This window comes from Zalophus californianus, chromosome 3 (assembly GCF_009762305.2).
Source record: "Zalophus californianus isolate mZalCal1 chromosome 3, mZalCal1.pri.v2, whole genome shotgun sequence".
In the NCBI taxonomy this organism is placed as follows: Eukaryota; Metazoa; Chordata; class Mammalia; order Carnivora; family Otariidae; genus Zalophus; species Zalophus californianus.
In genome coordinates, this window is record NC_045597.1 from 172182034 (window position 1) to 172207658 (window position 25625).

General features: G+C 34.4%; 1 protein-coding gene across 4 annotated transcripts in view; it reads left to right on the plus strand.

The window, feature by feature from the left end:
- SPAG16 (sperm associated antigen 16) overlaps positions 1-25625 on the plus strand; it is a 968000-nt gene that overhangs the window by 494135 nt on the left and 448240 nt on the right. For all 4 annotated transcript variants that reach the window (XM_027589886.2, XM_027589888.1, XM_027589889.1 and 1 more), the window contains one exon: positions 8206-8391. In XM_027589886.2, the coding sequence (XP_027445687.1) occupies positions 8206-8391 (186 nt within the window). The remainder of the gene's footprint in view (positions 1-8205; positions 8392-25625) is intronic.

The following is a 25625-nucleotide window of genomic DNA, read 5'->3' on the forward strand; positions in this document are numbered from 1 at the left end:
CAGATAATCTTATATTTATTACCAATATTTGAAGTGATAGAATACAAGATTGGATTTGAATAATGCAAATATATGCCCTATTCAATAGAAATAGACCAGTTATGAGTCAAGTTTGAGTGGATGTACAGCTTCTAAGATCCCTGTATACCTCTAAAGTGGAAGTAGCATGGAAAAGAATATTTGGGTGACAAGGAAAGGAAATGAATGGAATATCACTTCCAGGATATGATCGTTTTCTTCCTCTACTCTGAAAGCTATTGAGTGAAAGAAGGATTATTTGAATTTGGAGTGATGCCAAGCATTATAACTGACTTTAACGAGGGCAAGGTTTTTATATAGAAGAAAATAAGCTCAATAAAAGGAAGACTTTATAACAGAGCTACTTAAAACCCATGAACTGAGTTTCCTGTTACTCGAACTTTTAAATAGAGACTGGGCATTAAAATGATAGAATATCTGTAGAAATAATTAAAACAAAGGATGTGTGATTAGATTATATGGATTTAAGGTCTCTTCTAGCCGTGAGATTCTGGAATTCTGTGATACACAAATTCACTTTTACCAAGCTATTTTTAAATGTATATTAATTGTCAATATGATACTTCCAATTATGGAAAACCTCTTATTTTATGCGAGAAACAGAGGCAGTGCTTCTTCTGGAACCATAGAAATATCTTGTTCTATTTACTGTAAGGCTTTCAGACAGTACATTGGCTTTGGGTGATGAAGTATGTGTCCTGCCTCTGCTAACCTTAAATATTTTGTCAAATCAGTCCTCTGAAGACTTGAACTCAGCATCACACCCACATGTTTTGGTTACCATACCATGTACTCCTGAAAATCAGAAAAGAGTACATTGAAAATTTCTGTAATCCAGGACTAATCAGCAGTCAAAACAAGGTAAAGAAGTAGTATCATTATTGGGGACCTTTCTACTGGAAAATTGGCATGCCCTGGCAGTACCACTTAGACTTGGAAAAATCCATTAGCTAAGTAGAACAGATAGGTGTGAGGCTGACACTTGCCTTGAAAATCATTTACCAAAACTTGGGAATGACTGTGATTATACAAAGCATAGATCTGAAAATAACTAAATTCAATAATTAAGTGCAAGCCTATAATAGAAATCACTATTAATTCTTAAATGTATTTTCTGCTCTTCCTAAAAAAAAGAATCTGGTCTTGTTATGTTCCCAGTGTTAACATCCTAAAATTAATATCTGATTATTTTCCTAACTCCTTTTAAAACCCTTCAATCTTTCCTCATAGCCTACAGATCAATACACTTTAGGATTGTAGCGAAGGTCTTTTATTATTTGGCTGTTGTTTATTTATCTTAATTTTTCCATTACCCTTTTCTTCTTTAATGCAAAATACTTAAAAATCTCTTTATGCCACAATTTCCACATGCTGAACAATCATCCTTTCTCCTTTCCTGCTTTCACACTGTGAGCACCTGCTTATTATACATACAGATTTTGTTCGGGTGTGTTCGCCTTTTTAAAGTCTTCATAACCACCATGCAAGCCTAGAAAATGTATTATATCCTTCTCTGTCCTATCACTATATCCTGTATGTCATCTATTAAAATGCTTATGAAAATATTATAATTGTTATATGAGGTACAAAGGGCAGAGTTTATTTCAGTCATCTTTATATCTCCAGCATGTTGTGCATTTTGGGAGTTTTAAGTTATAGTTTGTATCATTCATTTTCCAAAGGAATTTAGAGAACTAACAAATATAAGAAGATAATTTTTTGAGAAATAATTGGCATGAAAGATAACCTAGAATAGGTAAACTATGATGAAGCCAAGAGTAAAGTTAATACAGAAAATGCATGTAATCTACTTTAAATTTTTTGTATTAAAGTTTGGCTATATGGGCCTTCATTAATTAATAAAAGCCAAAACATAATATTATTTTTGCTAGAGGAGGGCTTCAACTTTGTACCTAAGTGTTCTGACAATCAACAGGAAGAAGTAGACCTAGTTAGCTATGTGATTTTCATTGTCAGTGAGAGAAATCACCTCAGGCTGTTCAGCAGTAGCAGGCTAAGACCTGAATGGCATTTCACCATTGGGTCCATATTGAAAGTATTTGATATTCTTATGTAATGTAAAATCTAATGAAGAGTAGCCTCAACAACAACCTTTCAATAAGACAGATCTTCATAGTGTTGTGCTTTAACTTTATTACAGGGCTGTGGCACAAAAACACAGGCAGCTCAGTAGAAACAATTTTACGGTGGCAAAGGGGAAGTGAAAAAAGTGATCAGACTTTTTTTTTTGATTTACATATATGGTTTATTTTTATTTTTTTTGAATGACATTTGAATGTCAGATCATTTTTCAGTACGATTTTTTATTTTAATTTTTATTGTTATGTTAATCACCATACATTACATCATTAGTTTTGGATGTAGTGTTCCATGATTCATTTTTTGCATACAACATCCAGTGCTCCACGCAGAACGTGCCCTCTTTAATACCCATCACCAGGTTAACCCATCCCCCCATCCCCCTCCCCTCTAGAACCCTCAGGTTGTTTCTCATAGTCCATAGTCTCTCATGGTTCGTCTCCCTCACCAATTCTGCCCCCTTCATTTTTCCCTTCCTACTCTCTTCTACTTTTTCTTTTTTCTTTTAACATACAATGTATTATTTGTTTCAGAGGTACAGATCTGTGATTCAACAATCTTACACAATTCACAGCGCTCACCATAGCACATACGCTCCCCAATGTCTATCACCCAGCCACTCCATCCCTCTCACCCCCCACCACTCCAGCAACCCTCAATTTGTTTCCTGAGATTAGGAATTCCTCATATCATTTATATATAGACTTCCAACTCTCATAATTTAAGCCAAAAAAATGTAAATAATTTGAGGCATACGTGTACTTCATATCCTTTGTATCTTTTGTATCTCTGGTAAATAGTGGACACTCAGGAGGAATTAGATAAGTTAATGAGCTTTAAAAAACTCAATAATGAATTATAGCATAGAACTGTTTTGGGGAGACCCAAGCACTAGAAAAGAAATTGGGTTGTGGAAATTCCTTCAGTGTGTAAGCAGTTTGAATATAGAGAAGTTTGAATATAGAGAAGGTCTGCTGCATATGGCAAAAATATCATTTTTAATAAAGAGTGGCTTCCCTGTCCCATGGACCATGAGAAACCAGGGCCAGAAATACACGAGGGGATTGCAAATGGAGAGCTCTTACCTCTGGTGTTATGAGAAAGAGGGCTGGGTCCTGGTCTGAATGAAAATGAGGAATCTTCTGGAACTTTGTGCGAAAAGGGGCAATAGCTGGGTCTTCACATTTTAGGCCCAGAGAGATGGTAATCTGAAACTCTGCAAGGTGATAGGATTTATGGTAAGTCCGCTTCTCCCTCTCCCTCCCTGTTTGTGTCCTCTGTCTCTCTCTGTCAAATAAATAACAAAATCTTAAAATAAATAAAATAAATAAATAAATAAATAAATAAATAGGACTTTAGGGACGTTGGCATATTCCTAATTGTGTTTCATGAATTAATTTATTGATTCAATAGCTATGTATTGAGATTCCCTATGTTCTAGGTCTGAAGCTGGCATTGGAGACATAGCAGTGAATTAAAAAAGTTCCTGCTCTCATATATGCTACATGCCATTGGCAGAGAGAGAGACAATAAATAAGTTATGTGTAGTTTAATAAATGATGATAAGTGCTATAGAGAAGAGTAATACAGTAAAGAGTAACAGAGAGGCAAAAAGTTAGGATGATACAGCATTTTAAGTGAGATTGTCAGAGATGCCCTCCATGATAAGGTGAAGTTGAAGAGAAGGTCTCTAACTGAAGTCATGGAGGAAGCCGTGGGAATATCCAGGGGAGATGGCCTCTTAGTGCCAGAGGAAGTGTGTGCAGATATCCTGAGGGAAAAATGGTTTGTGCGTTTAAGAAACACAGAGGGATGATGGATGGAGTTGTCTAGTACAGTGTCTGGAGCATGTGACTGTGAAATGAATAAATGAATCTCCTGTGTTTTGCAGAAATTGGGTCAAAAGAAAGAAAAGAAAAGAAAGTGTCAAATGTAAAAATTTTGAGATAGCCGAAAAAAATAGATTTAATATTCTGAAAATAACTTTTTCCAGAAAAAGTCATAAGGTGTGCAGAGAAACTTAATTTGAAAAAGGATGAGAACTATATTTTAGTACCTATGGATATATATCAAAATATTATAATTACCTAGGTTATGTTTTTCAAGAATACTCCATTTTAATGTGTCACATGCATTCATATGAATGACAACTAGAGAATACTCAAAAGCATGTTGGATACAATAAGAGAATTAATAAAATAATTCCCAAGATTGAAATAGGTACTTAAAAGTTTAAGGGCATTCCTGGGCATCTCTGTCTTATTTTCAGGATCACACCATTATTCATGATCTCTGCATAAAGTTTCATAAACTAACCTACCAATTTCTGTCCTTTTGTATCTATAACTTAAACAATAACGTAAGTGCAAAGGATAAACAAAATAAAAAGAACTAGTAACATGCTAGAAGTTTTAGAATTCCAACATTTTTCTCTTCTCTATACCAAGATGTCTTACTATACATAAACTTGTTCATATATATATACCCTAAATTATGTACGTTATTCCATTCTAGTAACACAGATCTATGTACAACTGAAATCTCTCTTTCCTTATTACATACATCATTCATGCATTCACACAATATGTCTTAGAAATACTGTATACCAGGCATAGGAGAGTCCACTTGCCAGCATCTTGCCATTCCTATGTAAAAGTGGAACATCCAATTGAAGTTTCTCAAGCAAGTGACAAAGGTACACCTGCAGCTCCAAGGAATACACCCAACCAAGTAAGGGCAGTGGTTTGGCAACCAGGCAGGGAAGGCCTGCTCTTTCCTGAACACTCAATATTGCCTCTCTGCTTTTGCTAGAATTTGTAATATCTGCACAGAATGCTGTCTTCTGAATTCACATTACTTGTGATTCTTGGTTGATTCTAGATTTCTACACAAAGAAGTATAGATCATTTGAGAACAAAGGGAATGGCACTTGGATGTGGGTACTGTTTACTTCAAAAAAGACCATTCTCTGTGTGGGCTGGTGTTTGCTTTACTCTGTCATAGTGCCCTCACTCACCAGCCGGATGCAGCCGGCAGCTCTGTATCAAAGGCTCAGAATTTAGAATAACTTGGACGAAAGCAGTCTTAGCCCTTTTTGTTTCAACTTTTAACTTAAAGTTTGGAGGACTCTCACAAACTGGGCACATTAAACATAAATCAAATGTATCTTAATGTTTTTCAAGTAATCTAAATTCTAAGTTTGGAACTTTTCTGATATAATCATTTTATGAGCTCAGTGGAACCAAAATTTTTATCTTTTACCTATAAAAATATGAGAAAACATTTTAATATAATTTGGTTATATGTTATTCTGCTACATAAAATAATACGTACCTATTCTATAGTAACTGAGAATATCGTGACTAATAGTCCTCTTACAAATTCAGATAATCCTGTTGAGCAGACAGACACAGCTATATGAAACTATAGTATAATGGCAGTAATTGAATTTCATTCTACTATTTATGGACATATGGATAAGCAATTCCACATAAAAACTGAACTGGAGATCATAAGAGAATATTTTTATTTTTTTATTTTTTATTTTTTTTAAGATTTTATTTATTTATTTGAGAGAGAGAGAGAATGAGAGAGAAAGCACATAAGATGGGGGGAGAGTCAGAGGGAGAAGCAGACTCCCTGCCAAGCAGGGAGCCCGATGCGGGACTCAATCCAGGGACTCCAAGATCATGGCCTGAGCCGAAGGCAGTCGCTTAACCAACTGAGCCACCCAGGCACCCAAGAGAATCTTTTTAAAAACAGTATCAAGTTTGAATATTACCCAGAATTAAAAATGTGCTGTCATAAGAATTCTCTTGTTATGATTTTTAAAACAACACTTTAAGCTATATTGAGCTTTATTTTTAAATAAAGACAATGAATTTCAGAAATGTTAAGTGTTAATGTTAAGTGGCCTGTCCAAGGTCACGCGGGCTGTCCAGCAGAATGAGAAGCTAACCAAATGTAAATTAGACTGATTTAGTGTACTTGCTAACAACCTGGATATCTACTTTTTCTCTTTTTTGAGGATTTTGACTTCTCTTATTTGTGTGGAGCTAAGGGAAACCCTGACTTCTGCATGACTTAGAGCACCTTTTGAATTTTGGTTCATCATTCTTTCTCTCTTTCTTGCTCCCTCGCAGTCCTCAAGTGACTTTATTTTCTTGTGAGCCAAAAGCATACAGTTTTACATATTTCAAACCATGTCTTTTGAAAAGCCAAAACATTTCAAAGAAATTCAGAAATTCATATTCTATATATTTTGGGTTTGGTTGAGTTCATACATCTGAGCAACAACCTCAATTTATTAAAAGCTTATGAGAATATTGTTTATTGTTGATTAAATATCAGTTGATGGTACTCATAAAGATGATTGCAAGTGCTTCATTCCAGTTGTAATTATTACTATTGTGATTTTTGTTTCTTTCGTCACAAAGTTTAAAGCAAGAGAGAAGAATGTAAAACTCATCTGAGTTTTCAGCCAGACAGAAATACATTACCATAGTTCTTATCCTAGAGCAAGACTTATATCCATAATAGCACGATAGCCCATCAGAAGGACAGATTTGGGAAATAGGCAAGGTTAAATTATTTTTGATTTTTATGTTTGCTTGGATATTTTTTTAAGTAAGCTCTAGGCCCACTGTGGGGCTTGAACTCACAACCCCAAGATTAAGAATTTTATGCTCTATGGACTGAGCCAGCCAGGCATTCCTGCTTGGATATTTTTAGACAAATGTATTTTTAGGTCTTAAGTATTAAAAATTAAAATTTTGGTTGGCAAATATATGTACAAATAAACAACAGCTGCAAAGTAAAAGACAGTTTTAAATAACTGTCTATTAGTGATGGACTACCTGTCAGAGTAATTTCTTTTTAATTCTGCTAATCTGAAAAGTAAAATGGATAACCTTTTATAACTTTAATGAGAACTTCTTCACTCTATAATCCACCTTTCCTTCACCACCTTTAAGCTCTCCCTCTCCAGTGGTTGTTTCTTCCCTGCACTTAAAAATGTATTTCTCTTAGCATAAAAAGAAGCAAAAAAAAAAAAAAAAAGCAAGTAAGCAAACACTCATTTTGATCTTGCCATTCCCTCTCTTGGAAATACTGAGTACCTTTCCTTATTCTTCTATGGCACAACTTCATTCATTCATATATTTATTCATTCTGGAAGCATTTGCTGAGTACTTCAATTGGTCAATCCTAGTACTTTATGCCATTGAAACAGAGAGAAGAAACAGTTCTCAATCAAAATCACAGGGAAAGAGTACAAATAAGCAATTCATTATATTCAGGGAGAGAAAAGTTACAAGAGAACACATAGAAGGAACATGCAATGCAGAAGGATGTGAAGAAACTGATGGAATTAAGATTTTCTTGGAATTAATATTTTACCAAAAAGTCCTAGATGTTTCTGCTCATGTCATTAACACCCATTCATTTCTTAAACTAGCATTCATGTCCACCACTTAAGTCACTGCTTTTTTAAACATCTACCAATGACCTAAATAGAAAATCTAATGACGCATCCTCAACCACTCAACTCTTCAAAATCTTTCCTCTCTCAAGATCTAGATCAAAATCTCATTCCCGGTTCACTTCTTTCAGCATTGAAAGTGCATTCCTGGAGTATTTAGTTAATCCAAACATAAACAATGCTGGCCTGTTGTTTTGTATTGTACTATGTTTTTGAAATTACCTTAGCCGATGTCTAAAATTTCATCATTCTGAGGCTACATTATCCACAGAACCTAACACATTGCCCCAAAACTAATACATACTAAAAAAAATTACTGATTTAGTGAATTAATCTAAAAGAATATAGAAGAATTAATTTAGAAAGTGTGCAACAGCAGTTTGTCTCATCAACTTGAATTACTAAACAATACAAATAAGTATCTAATTGTACGGAGTCAAATAATATTCAAGCATTTAGTATGTCATTAGAAGCAAAAACAACTCAGATATACACACACTCAAATTACTGATAGCATATAATCACTCATAAAAAATAATCATAAATTGACTTTTTAACAAATTGCCTTTTTATATTCTTGCAAATAGTGGCAACAAATTGGCTACCTCAAGTGGTGACACTACAGTTAAATTATGGGACCTGTCTAAAGGCAATTGCATTTTGACCTTCGAAGGACACAACCATGCAGTATGGTCCTGCACGTGGCACTCCTGTGGTGATTTTGTGGCTTCTTCCTCACTGGATACAACTAGCAAAATCTGGGATGTTAATAGGTAAGAAGTACTTTAAACATTTTTAACCCTCTACATTGATAAAAATACATGGGTAATGTTTCTTTTTCTCCATGCTACCAACAGGAAACATTAACAAAAAATTTGTTTGTTGATAAAATTATAGAAAGCTACTGAAATAATCTATGTGAAATCCATTTCTAACTCTATTAATCATTGTTGATATAATGAGTTCTTTCTAAATGTAAGTATAAAGATCAAGCCTATATAATAGGATTAGAATTGTTTCATTGGAAAGCTGTTTGTTTTAAGCAGGAGAGAAACAAATACTTACTTTGAGGAGTTAGAATTTTAGTTCTCCCTTCCACAGGATTGCTTTATTATCAACCAGCAATTTAATAGACATGAATATGACAGATATAATTACTTGCTTTATGCTTAATTTTGATATACTATTTCCCAAATTAAATGCTTCCTGTCAATTCACAAATTATAAGAATTGATGTAATTTGATATATGCAAAGTCCTGTACAATACTGTATAGATATAGAAGTTTTTTTTATTTTAATTCAAGACAGAAAAACATTATTTTACAGTGTCAAATACCTCTCATCCATGTATTTATGTATGATTATTATATCCTGTTAAGAATAAAAATAGGATACAAAAAGCTACTCTCAAATATCCTGACTGCTTCGGCTAACCAAAGAACTATAAATCAGTCAGACTTCTGATCACTTTAATTATTGAAATAGTGCCCAGATTCCAAAAAAAATGATAATGACTCCTAAAAGTTTAGGTAAACAATTGTCACTGAGCTATTGTAGTTTATTTTGTAGAAGAAAAATTGCCTCACTGTGAAGGTAAACACTATTGATTTGGGGTTATGGGTAAAACAGTACTTTGAACAAACTCTACCCATTCTTTCTTGAATTCTGGGCAACATATTTAGGAGAGAGGGCAAGTAAGGTGCTTGCAAAAAGTCAACAGATTTTCTGGGAGGATTCATTGAAAGGGTATGCTCTGTCCTATGCATAAGTTGGCGTCCTCCTAAGTCCATGTACTGGTTATTAATGCTGTTTTTTTCTCAGCACCAAACTTACCCTCCTATACCTGTTTTTGTGATGCTGCCACGGGAACTTTGCAGACTACATATTTGCTTTGTCAGCAGACTCTGTTAGGCTTTGGCAATAGGGGGTGCTTGTAGGAGACTGCAAGGCTGGGGGAGGAAGAGGGGATTTGCTTCTCCTTGTCTCCTTCCTATGGGCTTCTTCTGAACCTGTAGTTCCAGTGAGCATCACCCTAGCAACAATTCACCTCAACAATAGCACTTCGTTCTTATCACAGCAGATAAATCCAGTTTGCAGTTTTTCTGATGCTTGCATAAAAAGCTGCATCATGCTGTCATCAAAGACATTAGCTCCAGCAAACAGGCACCACCTTCTCAGAGGTCTGTGTTCCCATCTCAGCATGGCTCCTTTTCTGAGCTGAGGAACACGAATGCCAGTATACAAGTGCCCCCTCCTCAGAGGACTAAGTTTCAGTTCTACAGGCACCCCTCTTCAAGTTTCTAGGTTTCAACAATCCACCCTATTTACTTTATTCACTAAGTCCTACAGAAAGTAGCTCTTTCCTGCAGTGGCAGTTCTCTTTTTCTCTATTTAGTCATCCAACAACTTTATACATAGGTAACAATCCCATATATTAAATTCTTACTGTTAAAATGATAGGTACAGGTTTTGTCTCCTGACTTGACAGATTCAGGACATTAATGAATAAATAACATAACCCACCTGAGTTATACAGATTCAGTTAAATAATGTTTGGCATATTCTGCATGGGAAAAGATGGCTCCTAATAATATAACTTAGATCTCTTTCTATCTAGTGACAATTTAAGATGTGTTTTAATTCTCAAATGTATACCATTTGCTTATCTGGAGTAATTAATCATATGCAATTCTTAATTTTATTATGTTTCTATAATGTGATCAGATTTAATAAATATTTATTATAATAGTATACTGGAATTCAAAAAACGCTTTATTGAGGTATGATTGACATACAAAAGGTTGTACATATTTAATGTATACAATTTGATGATTTTGGTAATAATAATACCCATGAATAAGTATATACCATCGCCAATCTATGACATAAACATATCATCACTTCCAAAAGCTTTTTCCTGTCTTCTTGTGTTACTATAACTATTATTATTATTGTTATTATTGACAAGAACTCTTAATATAAAATCTAGCAAAATTTTAACTATACAATACAGTGTTGTTAACTATATGTACTGTGTTACACAGTAGATCTGCAAGACTTATTCATTTCCTATAATTGAAGTTTTAACACCAGGGTCGAATTTTAATTTTTATCGCTTTTGGCTTAGATGAGAATCCTAATAGGAGATTGTGGTGCATTCTAAAATATAATATATTTCCCAATGTTTAATCATTCAGTGTTTAAAAAACACTAGTTAAAAAACTGATTCCCAGTAGACTCAGCCCTACTTGGAATGATTTCAAACATTTTGATTTAATGACTTTTCTCCAGGACCCTGATATCCAGATACTGTCTTCCAGTTGACACCCAGTAGATGTTGATATAACAGATCAAAATTGCTTCTAAATGATGTCAAAAATTCTTTATATTTCAGATTTCCCATCAATGTCAAGGGCTTACTTTCATCACCAAAGACAAATATATGCCAATTTAGAAGCTGAGGTAGTGGACGAATAATTGATTGTTTCTATAGTGGCTATTGATATATCTTTGAGTAATATTCAGAACACTGGGTTGTAATTTAAAATTACTCATGGGTCAATACTTCGTAGATATGTCTAAAACTAGTATCTCCATCATTTCATAGGTTATTGGAACTGGTTAGTGATTTAAGGGGAGAAGTTATTTGCCTTGGTAAGATGTTGGTGGTAGAAGCTGTGCTATGCTGGGTCATATACTCTTATTCTGATGCCATAAAGTTTTTAATAAAATAAATCATATTGATAGATTCTACTGTTCACCAGAGAAGGAGGGGTTTAAACTATATTCTTCTCTTTTACAATTTGCTTTTATCTTTGAGCTCCTGGCTTAGTCTTGAGCATCCTTTAGTTGTGTCAGGTCCCTAGCCTTGCAACTGCTCCTCAATTGGACATTACTTGCCAAAACCATCCACTTAGCTCCTTATCAGAAAGTTGGATAATTGACAATCATAATTAACACAAAAAATCCCAGATCAAGAGCCACATTTACTAAGCGCTAATAAGAATCTCTGAACAGTATCTGTGGTACGACTAGTTTGGATGTATTGACACTCTACAAAGTTTCTATGAATAATTAACAGGAATATTTCAATGATCTTCTGAATGATTATATAAAGTGGAAATTTATATGTGTTTCAGTTAGTGATCATTGATTTCTACCTTAATTTTCAAATATATTTATTAAAAGTCAATCTTAAAGTACACCTGCACACTTACACACACACACACACACACACATACACACTCACACACATACACACCATTGTATCCTAAGTAGGCAGTGCTTGGCACATAGTAGTCTGGTTGCATGAATTATAAAGAAAAAATCAACATATACTTATGGAGAAAGTGCTCTCCCTGCTCCTATCTACATTGAAACTAAAATTTAATTGTTCCATCTTATCCTACGTAAGTCTATGAAGTGATTAAAATGGGATAGGAAAATCAGAAAAGATCTCAGGCAGCTATAAAAAAATAGCTTGTGTTTCTTTAAAGCATAAGATTATCAATAAATATTCATAAAATGAACAGTGTTACACTGTGTTACAGATATTAGAAAAATTTGACTCCATTACTACCGTCAATGAGATTACGAGTAATTTTAAAATGCAACAATATTGAAGCAATCAGAGAATATGCAATGCATCTGCAATTTATAATATCACGTAGGGTATTCTGGGTGACTCCTAGTTGCTTTTCTTCAATGGTAGCTGGGTATTTGGCTGAGTGGCTCTACCAGACTATCACTCTGATATTTGGAAAGCAGACCATGCCTGCTTAGCTTCTAGCTTGAGGGGAAGGAGTTGGAAAAAGCCAAAATGTTACTGACTATAACTGCCCCCACTGCTATAACAAGATATTATACTGCCAAGAATTGAGTGGTTTAAAACAAGGATGGAAGGACACAGAGGTATTTGTAACACTCAACAGCTTCTGGATCCCAAACAGTGAGATATAAATCTATCTTCCTTATATCCAGGAGTATTGTTTCAGATGCCCTTAAAATTAAGTTGAGTGAGAAAAATAAAGCAGGTTTAAGAACTATGTTTAGGAAAGTAATTTGTGATTACTGCTGCATTACATTGACTGGAAGCAAATATGTTGGAAACTTTGGGAGTTTTTGAGAGAATTTTATTCTATTCTTAATAACCCTGACTCTTCAGACTCTTCAAACTGTAAAAGGTCCTCAGGGCCCTGAACTTGCATCCAAAGGAAGGTCACTTCTAGTATTTTACAGTGTACAATGAAGGCACAGACCGTAGCACCCACTTTAGATCTGGTCATAGAGGATAATGGACAAGAAAAAAAACCTTCCATGACAAAGTCAGAGGCCACAAAGAACCATGGGCACAGAAGCTCCTTTTAGGAAAAGAGACATGATTCAATCAAAGAATTTTCTTCAGTGCCATGGCAAAGTTCCTCATGATGCCTGCCCAGGATTCTATCACTATTTAGACTAGCGACTCTTGTACGTTCCCCATTTTTCTACTTTTGTATTGGAGTTTGTGTTGCAGTTATTCTGTCCTTGCTTCAATGTACATTTTTTGTGGTGATGGAGAAGGCAGAAAACGTGCCTGTTATTTGGTTGGTCACCAGAACATGAGATGCCTCCGACCCCAGTGGAGCAGACTGGGCATCATGCAGAGAGCACGCATTGTGAGATACATGCAGTAAAGGAGTAGCACTTTGTATTGTCTCCTTTGGTGCACAGGGTGGGAGATCAGTGAAAACATGTGGAAGGAAGGATGACATAGATGTTGGGTGGGCAAAAGGCCACACTGTGGCAGAGACTACTAGCTGTTCACCAGAAGCCACTCTCTCCTTCTTCCATTTATTAGTTGGGTGTCTGGCTGACTAACTTTTTTTTCTTGGCCTCCTTTTAGTTAAGTGTGGTTATGGTACTAAGTTATCTATAACAGAGTATTAGGTGAAGTGATATGTGCCATTTCTATGTTCTTTTCCCCTTGTGGTAAGATGGGCTATCAATGAGAAGGACAAGAGTAATCTTAGAAGCCAATTACTGAAAATGACAGAGCAATCATCAGTCTGCTTGAAGTAAAGCCACCCCCATGCTCTACCTCCAGTGGGCCTGCAACATGCTCTGGACTCTTAAGCAATAAGAAAATAAACTTCTCTTTTGTTTGAGACAAACAGAGTCTTTCCAGTCTATTTGTTATAGCACTTTAGCCTGCCAGTCCAAAATTAGTTACCCATGACTATTTGTCCAGTGATATGTTTTCCCCTCATGACATAGTAATAAGGCAACTAAGACAAGCCCTGCCACTGTTCTCAGTATTATTTGGATGGAGTAGTAATAGAAATTTAGTACTGGTAATAAATGCCTATTCAATTCCCTCTACTTTTTCTCCCTTGCTCTTTCTATTTCCCATCCTTAATTCTGTTGCAATAGTGTTGGAGCCTCTAAAATTCTACATGCCAGTAACAATACTTGTAAGTCGAATAATTGGTTTGCATGGAAGTTAATGCCTGTAAAAATAGTAAATTATAAGACAATATGCAACTATTAAATGTTAGTGTCTCCATTAGTGGGAAACTGATCCAATAATAATGATTTCATTTAAACAATAAAGAAATACTGAGAATCTCAATTTTATAGTAGCGTTGACTATATTTACTGACAAGAACCAGTTTTGCTGATTGCAGTCAAGCTGATAGAATACAAATATTACCTTTCATGTAGTTGACCTTACAGGTTTGTTTTTCAAAATTTATTTTGAAGCAAATATGCATTGAGCACTCTGTTATGTGCATTGTTCTAGTTACCAAGCTACAGCGGTGAACAAAATTGACAAAAAGCTCCTGTTTTCATGTAGATGGCTTTCTACTGGGAGGCAGAAAATAAGTCAAAAAATAATTATGTATTTAGAAGTCTTAAGTTTGGTAGAGAAAAAAATAAAATATGAAAATTGTAAAGGAATGGTGGGCATTAGGAAGAATTGCAGTTTTAAACAGGATGGTCAGGGAAATTCTCACTATAAAGTTGCTATTTGGGTAAAGTAAGAGAGCAAGCCAAGAAGATATCTAGGAGAACATTTCAAGCTTTCCTTAGTAGTGAGCTCCCCTCTGGTGGTAGCAAGACTTACTTGACTAAGGAACAGGAAGGGGGCCAATGTGTCTGGAGTAGTGTGAGCAGATGAGTAAATGGCAGAGATAAGGCAGTTAGTTATATGGGGGTGCACATATGACACAGGATCTTGTAGCTTATTTGAGTGACTTGACCTTTATTCTCAAGGGGATAGGAAAGCACTGGAGGATTTTGAACGGAACAGTCACATAATCTGTTTTACACTTTAACAAGATGACTCTGGTTACTATGCTGAGATGGCACTGTGGCAGGAGAAGGGTGGGGGAACAAAGATAAGGCAGGAAGACTGGCTGGGAAGCTATTGCCACAGTCTAGGCCAAAGACATTAAAGGTTTGCACCATAATGGGAATAGTGAGGTTAATAAGAATTTTTGTATTCTGGATAGATTTGGAAGACAAAACCAACAGGAATTGCTGAGGAATTGTGTATTGAAAGAGAAAGAGAAAACAAATCACCCTGTTAAATTTTGAGACCCTGAAAATCAAAAAGTTCATTCTCTTTATGCTGGAACACTATCATGAACTTTATAAAATATTTTTCCAAGCAGATTCATCAACTGACATTCCAGAAAAGGCTGTAGAATGAGGAATGCCTTCTCATTTTTCATCTAAGAGGTGATTTCAATTGAAGAGACTTGAATGTTCCTTCCTGCCCACTAGCATTGCTTCCTTCTTAATTTAATAATTCATTTCTAATCATAACCCTTGGGCTGGATGAGATGAGAGAAACAGAAGGCTATGGAGGAAGGGAACAGCTAAAATTAAGAAAAGGGAAATGTAAAATATTAAGATTCTCTTATGGTGAGTTATCTTCTTTTAATAATATGTACCATCAATTTCTTTTGGGCAAATAATACACCCACATTGTAGACTCTAAAAAATGGGAAAAAATTATTTTTATTATAACAATTAGTAATAATAAGATAGCACCAAATAAATTATGAAAATGGAGTGTAGTATTTATAACATACAATATTCATTAATAATATGTTCATGTTCTTTATGATTCATTTGCAAAGTTGGATATATTAGAGATGAAGGACATATTGTACAATATTAATGGTTTTAAAACATAATGTATGCAAACAATGAATCATGGAACACCACATCAAAAACTAACGGTGTAATGTATGGTGATTAACATAACATAATAAAAGAAAAGAAAAGAAAAGAAAAGAAAAAACATAATGTAAGAAGTATTAAGACTCAAGGGCAAAGTTGGATATATTAGAGATGAAGGACATATTGTACAATATTAATGATTTTAAAACACAATGTAAGGAGTATTAAGACAGGGCCTGGATTATTGGTATATTAATACCTGCCTGGTATTGTAAAGCCCCCCAGTTTGCCTTCTTTTACTTGAAAAGGCACCCAAGGTATATATTAATAGGCTGCTAAAGGAATCCTTGAAACATAATTTCGTTACATTAAAAGGAATGGTAACATACTCAAATTGACCTCTTGTGATCAATTTATCCTTTTCCATGGATAACAAATCAATTATTACATGTTCTTGGATTTTTGTTTATATTTAAATGAATAGTTTCCCCTTAAAATATAGGCTTTAAATTATACGCACACATTATCGAACATATATATAGATAAGCATAAAAAATGAAAAAAATAAAATAGTATATGTTTTTTCACTCTCATCTTCACCTCAAAACAGTACATAATTAATAAGCATTATTGAAGAAATATCTATTTTATGAAGAAAAATATGTTAGAGCTGAAGTTCAGATGTCATTTAGAAAATTATAGAATGATTAAAAAATCATGAAGTTTTCACAACTAATATGGCTTTGTGTGTATGTGTGAAGAATGATTCAAGCAACAGTGTCCACTGCAGTGAATTTGATGTCAATGTACTATCACATCAATGTACCTGGGTTAACCAATAAAAGAGGTAGATGTCATTAAGATTTCAAAATTTGGCCCTATACATTTATAAAACAAATACCGTTTCATATAAATGAGTTCTATAATTTGTATTTAACTTGTGCTAAGTAAGGTGCACTCTCTGTTATCTTACAAACCAGATAAACTGTATATTAGAACTAATTTGGGGGGTGCCTGAGTGGCTCAGTCAGTTAAGGGTACAACTCTTGGTTTCAGTTGAGGTTGTGATCTCAGGGTCATGAGATCCAGTCCCTCGGGCTCCACGCTCAGCAGAGAGTCTGCCTGAGATTCTTTCCCCACACTCTTCCTCTCCCTCTGCTCTTCCCCCTGCTTGTGCTCTCTCTCTCTCTCTAAAATAAACAAAATCTTTTTAAAAAAGGAAATAATTTGGATGAGTATAGATGAAACTAAGGATATTCCAATAAGAGCAAATATATTGGGGCACCTGGGTGGCTCAGTTGGTTGAGCGATTGCCTTCGGCTCAGGTCATGATCCTGGAGTCCCGAGATCGAGTCCTGCATCAGGCTCCCCGCTCAGCGGGAAGTCTACCTCTCCCTCTGGCCCTTCCCCTTCTCATGTGCTCTCTTTCTCTCATTCTCTCTCTCAAATAAATAAATAAAATCTAAAAAGAAAAGAGTGAGTATATGTATGTTAAAACATATTTTAATACTTTATTACTACCAATCAAAGCAAACAATTTGACATATAAAAAATGCAACACCCCTTTTCCATACCCACCAAAAAAGATCTGGCTAATAGATGAGTCTTAGTTCTCCTCATTGCTAATGACTAAAAAAGTGTAGTATATTTCTTCATTAATATATATTAAATAAAAATATATATTAAAATAAAATGATCTATAGCCATAGTATACATGAGCTAAAAAACTAGAATCACATGTATTTTTATATTTAAAGTTTGATCATATATATGTGTGTGTATGTGTTTGTCTAGCCATTTTTTGTCTGTATACATTTTAGTATTAATGCAGTGAGTTTAAACATTTAGCTCAAAATTGAGTTACATAAATAATTGACTATCTTAAATATTTTATGTACCTAATCATAAAATATTTATTTATTTACCTATGCTTTATCAATGACTACAAAACCAACTTGTTTGAAACCCATTTATTTGAGACAGCAAAAACTAAGTATTATCATGCCCCTGAAACATTGTTTTGAAATTACTGAAATGGTTTTCATTTAAAGTAAACTCTAAGATTTGATTCAGTTGTTATTGAAATGAAATGAATGTCCAAGTGCATCAAATCAAAATAAAAGAAGTAAACCAGATGATGTAAAAATAGCAAGCAATAAAAATTTAGGTGGGATTAATCTACTTTCTTATATAAAACCATATTATTAGATGGGAAATACTGCCTATTTGAATAATAATGAATTAGTTTTCTTAAATAAAACACTAGAGAATAAATTTTCATAGAAATTTCAAATAATTTAATGTGTGTCCTGCATAGAAAATGGACCAGACCATCTTCAGTCAAGAACATGGAATGATTACCCCCTTGTCTGGCCTTTGGTCACCTTACAACCTAGAATGGGTCCTGCAGGAAGCAATACCTCTAGGAGTAATTTCACTTTGTAAAAAAGTCATTGCTTTTCACTTGGCTTACAACTTCTTAATTCATTTACTAGATTTAGACCACAGAATCAGTAAAAATTACTTTCTTACTTAAAAATTGATTATTTATTCTTTTTTTCAGTATTTACCAACTATGTACCGAGTCTGGGGATATAGCCCTGAACTGGACAGACAAAACTGTAGTCCCAGTAGAGCTTACATTATGGAAGGCGCCACTGATTATCCACACCTTATAAATTATTAGAGAAGCTCTCTACTTGACCATTAATCTAAAGATTAATTCCTTAGCTCTAGAGATGCAAAACGACTATTACCGAGAGTGACTGGGCTTCTGAAGTATTGTGTGTCCTACCTCTCTAATATTGGAAAGAACTATAGTCTGAGGAGTAATAGTCACCAATAAGGTGGACATTTAAAATGGTGTGGAGTCTTCTCATCTTTATAAGGATGATTTTTTCATTTGCATTTGAGTTTTATTAATAGCCTGTAGGTTCCCATAACACATAAACATCCCATTTAAGACAGTTTAAAGCAGTTTTCACTTGAAGAATGAACTTTTCTTTGATGATTCTATTTCAGTTTGGTTTGGGTTATTATGTCAGTTTGTTTTTGAAAGAGCACCAAATTAATTATAAAAATTGTTTAATATTTATAAAATACAATATTTTGTTAATATATTTCATATTCTTTATGATTCATTTGCAAAGTTGGTTATATTAGAGATGAAGGACATATTATACAATATTAATGGTTTTAAAGCATAATATAAGAAGTATTAAGACTCAAGGGCATGGATTATTGGTATATTAATACCTCTCTGGTATCATGAGGCTGAGTTAAGTGTAAGGAAGAATATGGTGAATTTTAGAATAATATTAGCAAGAAACAATCTAAAATGCATTCAGCAATAACAATTAGAAATAATTGTAAGATGTGATTTATTTATTTGTTTGTTTATTTTTACCTCTGGCTAGTAAAACCACCTAAATTATATAATTTCTTGAGTATATAGACAGATTCTGAAGCATCTAAAAATTCTGTTTTCTTACTCATGCTAAGTAATACAGTCACTTAAAAATTAAGCTTGAAAGTGTTGAATGAGTTATATATAGTTATTTTATGTATTATTCTCTAAATACATGTCCCAGTAAAATTTCTTATTCATAAATTTAAGATTTAAAGTTACTGTTGGAGGGGCACTTGGGTGGCTCAGTCAGCTGTGTGTCTGACTCTTGGTTTCAGCTCAGGTCATGGTCTCAGGGTTGTGAGATAGAGCCCCACTTTGGGCTCTGCACTCAGCACAGAGTCCGCTTGAGATTCTCTCTCCCTCTGCTCCTCTTTCTCTGTCTCTCTAAAATAAATAAATCTTCAGAAAATAATAAAGTTACTGTTGGAAATTCATGGTGGTTATCTAAATATGCATTTTAAAAGGTACAGCATTTTATTTTATTTTTATTTATTTATTTATTTGACAGAGAGAGAGACAGCGAGAGAGGGAACACAAGCATGGGGAGTGGGAGAGGGAGAGTCAGGCTTCTTGTAGAGCAGAGAGCCCGATGCGGGGCTCGATCCCAGGACCCTGGGACCATGACCCGAGCCGAAGGCAGACGCTTAACCCCTGAGCCACCCAGGCGCCCCAAAAGGTACAGCATTTTAGCCTGGAAACACAAAATATATCTTTATATGAAAGCCCTAACTACTGTAAGAGAGTGAGCATTTGACATTTTTTCCCTTAATTATCTTTGCCCAGATTTCTGACAATTTTATAAAAGCATCTGATGCTTCCCATTTTAGAGATGATGTAAAACTTATTTTGTTGTCTATTCCTATAGCTGTCATGTGACAAATTAAATTTGCTTTTTAGAGAATATTAATGTCAGTATCTCTAGAATAAATTTAACTTAATTATTTTACATATATGAACTAATGTATCATAGGTATATGCAAAATTACAATAAATTATATGTCCCTGCACCAAAGATGCTGCCTGCAGCATGTGTAATATTCATTATGAATTGTAAATTTCTTACACAATAACATTAACAAACACATATTAATTATGTATGCAGTCATCTTTACTCCTTGCTCTCTTTTCCCCTTACACATTTCTAGTCAGGCTACAAAGTCCTAGATTTGAGGCTTTCAGCAATCTCTCTAAAAATAAATTAACTCTTTATTATCTGAATTATCATGGCTCTTGTTATTTATATTCATATTCTTACCACTACAGTTTACCTAAGGATCTAATCCCCAGACTGGAATGGATTGTTCAGTGTTCCTTTAGAAGCTATTGGGATTAATTCCATTAGAGTAACAGCCCTGTTTATTTGGATCACCACAATAAACCAGCTATTATATTCTAGATATTGTCCATATATACACCAATCAGACTTGATCTCTCATTTACCTCTCTTCTCCCACTGTATGCTTTGGAATTCAATACCTGTTATCAGCAAAATATTCCATATCTTCAATATCTTCAATGTATTCTTTCATCTTCTTGCTTAAACTGACCTCCCTTGAGGAGATCCAGCCCCCTTTTTAATGGAGCCTCTACTTCCCTCCTCTTAATCCTTCCCCACAGATTTATATCTCCTCCTGAATATTAAGCATGTAAAATGTGTAGATCCTACTTTTGAGGTGCATACATAAAAGGTACTTTAGAGTTTTGCCCACATCATCATATATTAATCCATCTATATAAAATAGTAAAAGTTAAAATTCTTTGGAGTACTGACACAAATACCACCTACCACAGGACCTCAGTTTATTCACTAATGTGTTCTCAGTACCCAAACAGAGCTTGGATCATACTGGGTAAGTAATAAAGATTTGTTTAATTAATATATAAACTAATGGTTTATGTTCCCACCATGCTCTTCACAGTCAATTCTAGATCACTTCTCCATACTCTCACCTTCCCCCAAACCACAGCTTTGTAGAAGCACATGCTTTGAGACTATACCATTAGCCACTTCTCCATTTTATGGTCATATACTTAACCTCCTGGTCATCCCTTTTATATTTTGAATAATTTAGTTCATGGTTTACTGTCTTCATTGAGTGCAACATCAGTATCCAAGCAGAAAATTCATCTAGTACCTTGGCCTCCCAGTTTCTTCATCCCCTTACTTCCAACAACTTTTAAATTTTGATTTTAAATTTTCTATTCTGTAAGCACCATCTTCCCTCTCTCTAGCTTGTATACTCCAATATTACCACTCCAAGAGTTCTTTCCAGTGGTATTGGTAATTCAGTGTCTCCATTGTTTTGTTTTTCTTACCCTTGATAATTGCCTTCTGTTTCCTTCTTACCCAGAGTGGATCCCAATGTCCATCAGAGTGACTTCTCCTTCCCATGTAGCTTCAGTTCCCTTGGTCCTCCCTTGCTCCATATTCCTTGCCTGTCAAAACCCCAATTCTGGTTAAGCCAAATTCTCTGCCTACTCTACACCTGTACCCGGTAAGCTAAGCATGACTAGAAAAAACAAAAATAAAAACAAAACAAAATGAACCATGCTGACTGGTTTCACTTTATATTTATAACATCACCTCACAAGTTGAATCCTACTGCATCTATTCTGTTGATTAACTTTCTACCAGATGAGATGAATATTTCATATTTCCTTCTCTATCTGCAAATTCCTAACAGCTTCCCTATTCCTTTTTCCTCCAAGCTGATAATCTGGATTTTTTATATCACTAAGCAAATAAAAGCACTTGGAAGAAAGTCTTCTAATCTTCCCACTACCAACTCCATCAGTGATTTAGATAGATATGATAAATGATAGATGATAGATAGATAGATAGATAGATAGATAGATAGATAGATAGATAGATAGATAGATAGATATCGATGGCAGATTTTTTTTTCCTCTTTCTTTCTCTCCAGGTGTTGGCAGGGTAGTTGTATTCTGGACTGGCTTGCCTGGACAGTGTGGTTTAAGATGGTCTTATTCACATGTCTAAAGCTTCAGCTGGGATAGCTGGAGTCACTCTCCATGTGGGTCAGCCCTTCATCTTCCAGCAGGCTTGCCTGAGCTTCTCCACATGGTGGCAATAAGAGTCCAACAACAAGAAAGAGCAATCCCCAGTGAACAAGAACTTGTTCAAATTTCCTTTTTCTAGTGTCCCATTGACCAAACCAAACAAAATCACATAGCCAAGACCAGGGTCAATGTCAGAGGAGACTACCCAAAAGTGTGCATATAGGGATAGGAATAATAGCAACTATTTTGTAAATAATCCATCCTCTTTGTAACTTTTTATTCCTCTCAGAATCATCTCCTTGCAAATATAAATGTAGTATCTATCATACTTATATTTTAGCTATATTTTATATCACAGAATTCAGTTCTTCAGTTGACCTAGCTATTTAAATAGACTTTTATGATCAGTCTAGGAGAAAATGGAGTCTGACTTTTTGTTCCAATTCTTACAGATAAATTGTTGGAAAAGTTCTTACAAATGCATCATTGGAATAATTTCAGCTTTCTCTGTTCAGTAAATTAAAAAAATTAGATTTTATTTATTTATTTGACAGCGAGAGTACAAGCAACTATTTTGTGTTGCTTGAGATTTATTCAACTATTTTGTGTATTGATAGTACATTCCTTTTTATTGCTAAATAATAGTCCACTCTACAGATATATCACAATTTGTTTATCTTTTTGCTTCTTGAAAGACATTTTGTTTATTTCCATTTTGGGGATAGTACAGATAAAGCTGTAGTGAACACTATTGTGTACAGATTTTTGTGTGAACATAAGACTTCAGTTTTCTAGGATATATGACTAAGAGTGCAATTGCTGAGTTGTATGGTAAATAGATATTTAACTTTATAAAAAACCGCCCAACTATTTTCCAGTGTAACTATGCTATTTTACATTCCCACTGGCAGTATATGAAAAAGTGCCTCTACATTTTCATCAGAATTTGGTACTACCAGTATTTTTTTATTATCTTAACCATTCTAACAGGTGTATAATAGTAGCTCATCTGGTTTTAATTTGTGTTTCTCTAATGGCTAATGGTGTTGTACATGTTTTCATGCACTTATTTTCCATCTATATATGTTTTTTGGTGAAATATCTATTCATATTCTGGCTCATTTTCTAATTGGATTATTCATTTTCTTGCTGTTGAGTTTCTGTTAAAAGTTCTTTAAATATTCTGAGTGCATATCCTTTCTTGGAAATTCTGTGTGAAGTTTAGATTGAGGTTTTTTTGTCTGTTTGTTTTGATTTTTACTTATTAATTACTGATTATTCCAATACCGTTTGATGAAAATTCAGAAGCAAAAACACACAAAAATTCTGTGCCATTTATTCCTCCACTAATACCATACAGTCTTGATTACCATAGCCACATAGTAAGTCTTAAAATAATGTGATTCCTTCAGGGTTTTTTTTCTTTTCCTTCTTTCTTTCTTTTCTTTCTTTTTTTTTTTTTTTTTCCAAAATTTTTCTGGCTCTTTGAGTTCCTTTGTCTTACTAACTATTTTTCTTTCCCCACATCTAAAATCACTTTAGCTGGTTTTTCTGGTCAATAAGTTGCCATATTCCCTGTCTAGTTAATATCTGTAGTTTTTTTTTTTTTTCTTTTCTAACCCTCACTAGTGTCTTATTTATCCCTAGTTGTTTTTTCATGCTTCTCCTAAATTAAATTCCTTACAGACTCTTCTCTAATAATCCATCCTATGTTTTTCTCTTAAAATTTCAATTGAAGATTACTCCCTCCTAAGAAGCCTCCTGGCCTAGCTTCTGATGGCCACACTTTTTTTTCCTATTTCCTTTTCCTTATTAGAGTCAGACTGAGTTTTTAAGGCCTTAAGCACACACAAAAAAATCACTCCTCCCACATATAATTAAGAATGAAAACAACAATAAAAGATGTGTATAAAAGTCCATCAAAATTTTATTTATCCCCACAAAAACCCCTTCAATGCTACTCTATTTACTTATATTTCAAAATATAAAACTCTTTTAAAAATTTTCTCTCTATCTCATTTTTTTTTCCTTTTTCTCTTTGCCCTTTATCCTCCTTCCCATTTTGGTGCAGCTGCTTTGCTGGTGCCTTAGGCACATGCTTTGTCTTTCTATTGGGTAATTCAACACTGGCTTTTATGAATAATTTGTTCTATGTCACAAAGCACTCATGTTTCTGCTCTAGTTGTCTTTATCTTTGTTGTCCTTCTGCCCAATCACAATCTCCTATTTTCTCCACCTTTTCAGATACCCTCCGGAGCCCCTACTAGTTAGCTAATGCCATGCCACCTCATATTCTGTCTCACCTTATCCCTCAGGATCTACTCTTAAATCTTTGCCCCTTTTCAAAATAAACAGTTACTTTCTACAGTCTCCCATATAGGTTTATTACAATTGTTCCATGGGTTGCAAATAGTTAAATTACACCTTTGTGACTTCTCTCTCCTTAGAAAGATGTGTATCCTGCCATGCCTGAATTTAAATAAATGGTTCCATACAATTTCTTTCCATTCATTACCTTCTGCAATAAGATATCTTTGGCCTTGTCCTCACATAGCTATATTGAATGGGAACTAAAGAAATCTGAGCACCTTTTGAAACTTTCTCTCTTTGGATAATTTATTAACATCTATAAGATAAGAGTGATGAGAGAATTAAACTTAGATGAAAATACTGCCTACAAATATTGTCTTTTCTGTAAGTGGTAACACCACTCAACTATAATACTCCTTTTTAATGTGCAATTTTTACTCAACACTAGGTGAGTAAATTCTCTAATCAATTAAAACATTTTGCCAAGATAATCACAACTCTTCACTTTCAAATATGTATTATTTGTTTGTATGTGAGGTCTTTGGTACTCAACCTTTCTCAACAAAGCAAATAAATTTCACTGTAGGATTGAAAGAATATTCTCACTGAATACTTAACTCCAAATATTATTTACCATGCCTACATGTGCGCCTCATTTTGATTGCATAATGAGGTATATGAAAGCAGGTTTGAGTCTGACAAAATTAAAGACCCATGTCTATGTACATCTATGTACAAAGATGTCTCTACTTCTATATGCAGGTGAGGAAATTCTAATCAGCAGATCCAGATTATTTTCTAAAACTAACATTAATTAAGATGACTTCTTTCTTTCTGCCCCTTTAGCAAATCTTTGCTGAATAACTCTACTTCACTGAGTACAAGCGTAACATGTGTGAACAAAATGTAGCCTTTATTCGGATGACACAGAAATATATAATGTTGGATCAGAAGCAACTGAATCTTCTTTCAATGCATATATCTGTAGTTAGGTGACATGAACTGCACATATTTCTTATTCATGAGTTCAACTTCATGACAAGGAGGATTCACCTGCATCTTAAATGGTTATAAGCCATTAATGTATTCTAGCTTGG